The sequence below is a fragment of the Solanum dulcamara genome, chromosome 5 (assembly GCF_947179165.1).
Source record: "Solanum dulcamara chromosome 5, daSolDulc1.2, whole genome shotgun sequence".
NCBI lineage: Eukaryota > Viridiplantae > Streptophyta > Magnoliopsida > Solanales > Solanaceae > Solanum > Solanum dulcamara.
The window spans coordinates 2857746-2859946 of record NC_077241.1 but is presented as its reverse complement, the minus strand read 5'-3'; the positions used below and the strand labels follow the sequence as shown (position 1 = coordinate 2859946).

The following is a 2201-nucleotide window of genomic DNA, read 5'->3' as shown; positions in this document are numbered from 1 at the left end:
CAGACGACAAATAGTTCGTGCGACCTACGAGCATCACGATCTTTACCTTTAAGGTTTTACAAGCTACATTTAGAAATTCAATCACATGTGGAAAGGATTTCCTACTAATATGAGGATACTAATACTCACAATACCCTAGACTTCATTCACTACTTCAATAGTTACTTATTCGATCCCTCATCCTCTTAAAAAGGTGAATTTGAGTTCATATTTAATTTTATATACACAATTACACTCTAGTGTAATAGCCGGCTTATGTATACAAGTTAAATTATTTATTTTAATCATCTTCCCTTTCTACTCGAATATATCTATTCCAAATCAACTGCTTTCCTAGACATGTACTGCATTGTCGAATCACTCATGGCTATTAGTAACATGCTAAAGTAGCAACACCGATCGAAACTTCAAGAAACAGTAAAAGGTCAAAGGGTATTCTAATGAAGAGTTAATTGAACTTTTCGGGGTCTCACACAATGAAGAAGCAGGGAACCATTCTTTCATTAACTCATTGATCTCTTAACACACGTGCTATGAAACACGTGCTACGATGTTTTCATCTTATATTGGTGCATGTGTCTCATTCTTTTAATTATCCAACACCGTACAGATCTTGATCTAACCTGAGTTTCTCTCTTCAATAATCCTCAAATTCATTTTCTAAGAGAAACTCTTATTTGGTATATAAAACAAGTCATATTATGTTAGTAAGAAATATCTCTTCACATTCTCTAATATAAGAGGCGATTGCTCGTGTGAGAGAGCCAATCTCGCGACTTGTCTGACACACTTTATTTCTAATGACAATATCACATGCATATAAGATATGAATATCAATTCAATAGACTATATTGATGAGAATATTATAACAACCAAGTTGTTTTACAATACATGAATATCATCATATCCTACGCAAATCTAGAACCTTAACATGTTTCTCAAATAAGTCTCTAGATATCACTTTTGTAAAAAGATCAGCTATCATTTCACGAGTAGAAATATATTATAAATTTATTTCTTTACTTGATACTATGTCTCTCACAAAGTTATACTTGATGTCAATATGTTTGGTCTTGTTGTGATACTTAGGATCCTTAGTATATACGATAGCCGCATGACTGTCACAATATAAAGCTATGGAATCCTTAGAATTCTTTGCAATATTCAAATGCTCAAAGAATCACTTTAACCAAACAACTTCTTGTAATGCAGATGCATAAGCTACAAATTCAGATTCCATGATTGAAAGAGTTGTGCAAGTTTGTTTCTTACTTTTCCATGAAATAGCACCACCATTAAGTAAGAAAGCATAGACAAAGGTTGATTTTCTATCATTCCGGTCACCAGCCCAATCAGCATCTATGTAACCTATTAGAAGTAAATCAGATCCATTATAACATAGTGAATGGTCTGCAGTTTCCTTCAGGTATCGAAAAATTCTCTTTACTGCTTTCCAATGATTTCTTCCAAGATTGGATTGATACCTGCTAACCAGACCTACAGCATAACAAATGTCTGGGTGAGTATACATCATAACATATATTAAACTCTCGACAACACTAGAATATGGAACTCGAGACATGTTTTCCTTTTCCTTTTTAGTCTTTGGACATATTTCAAGGCTTAAAGTTTCACCTCTTGCTTTAGGAGTATTCATGGATTTGCAACTATTCATTCGAAAGCGTTCCAATATTTTCTTTATGTATGTTTCTTAAAATAAACTCAAAAAAAATTTGGAATGATTTCTTTGGATCTTAACACCCAATATATAGTCTGCTTCACACATATCTTTCATATTAAATGATTTTGAAAGCCATGATTTCACAGTTTTTATATAATCCAAATTATTTCCGACTAATAAAATATCATCCACATAAAGAGAAAGAATTACAAACTTTTCATCGGACTTTTTCACATATATGCAATAGTCTTCATCGATCATGGTGAAATCAAATGAAATCACCTCCTTATGAAATCTCAGGTACCATTGTCTTGAAGATTGCTTTAGACTATAAATTAATTTTTTTAATTTACAAACTTTCTTTTCTTGGCCTTTAATAGTGAAACCTATACGTTATTCCATGTAGATTTCCTCGTTTAGTTCTCCATTGAGAAAAACAGTCTTCACATCCATTTGGTGTAATTCTAGATCTAAATGTGCAAAAATAGCCAAAAGCAATCCTATAGTGGTAAACTTCATA

General features: G+C 32.4%; 1 protein-coding gene across 1 annotated transcript; it reads right to left on the bottom strand.

The window, feature by feature from the left end:
• Positions 1–1180: 1180 nt before the first annotated feature.
• Positions 1181–1657, bottom strand: LOC129889824 (secreted RxLR effector protein 161-like). The gene has a single exon (XM_055965280.1). The coding sequence runs from the start codon at positions 1655–1657 to the stop codon at positions 1181–1183; it is 477 nt and encodes a 158-aa protein (XP_055821255.1).
• Between the last annotated feature and the right edge of the window lie 544 nt (positions 1658–2201).

What these genes read in the sequence shown, in the direction of transcription:
- LOC129889824 (XM_055965280.1), bottom strand. Translation starts at nt 1,657, where the DNA reads ATGAATACTCCTAAAGCAAGAGGTGAAACTTTAAGCCTTGAAATATGT.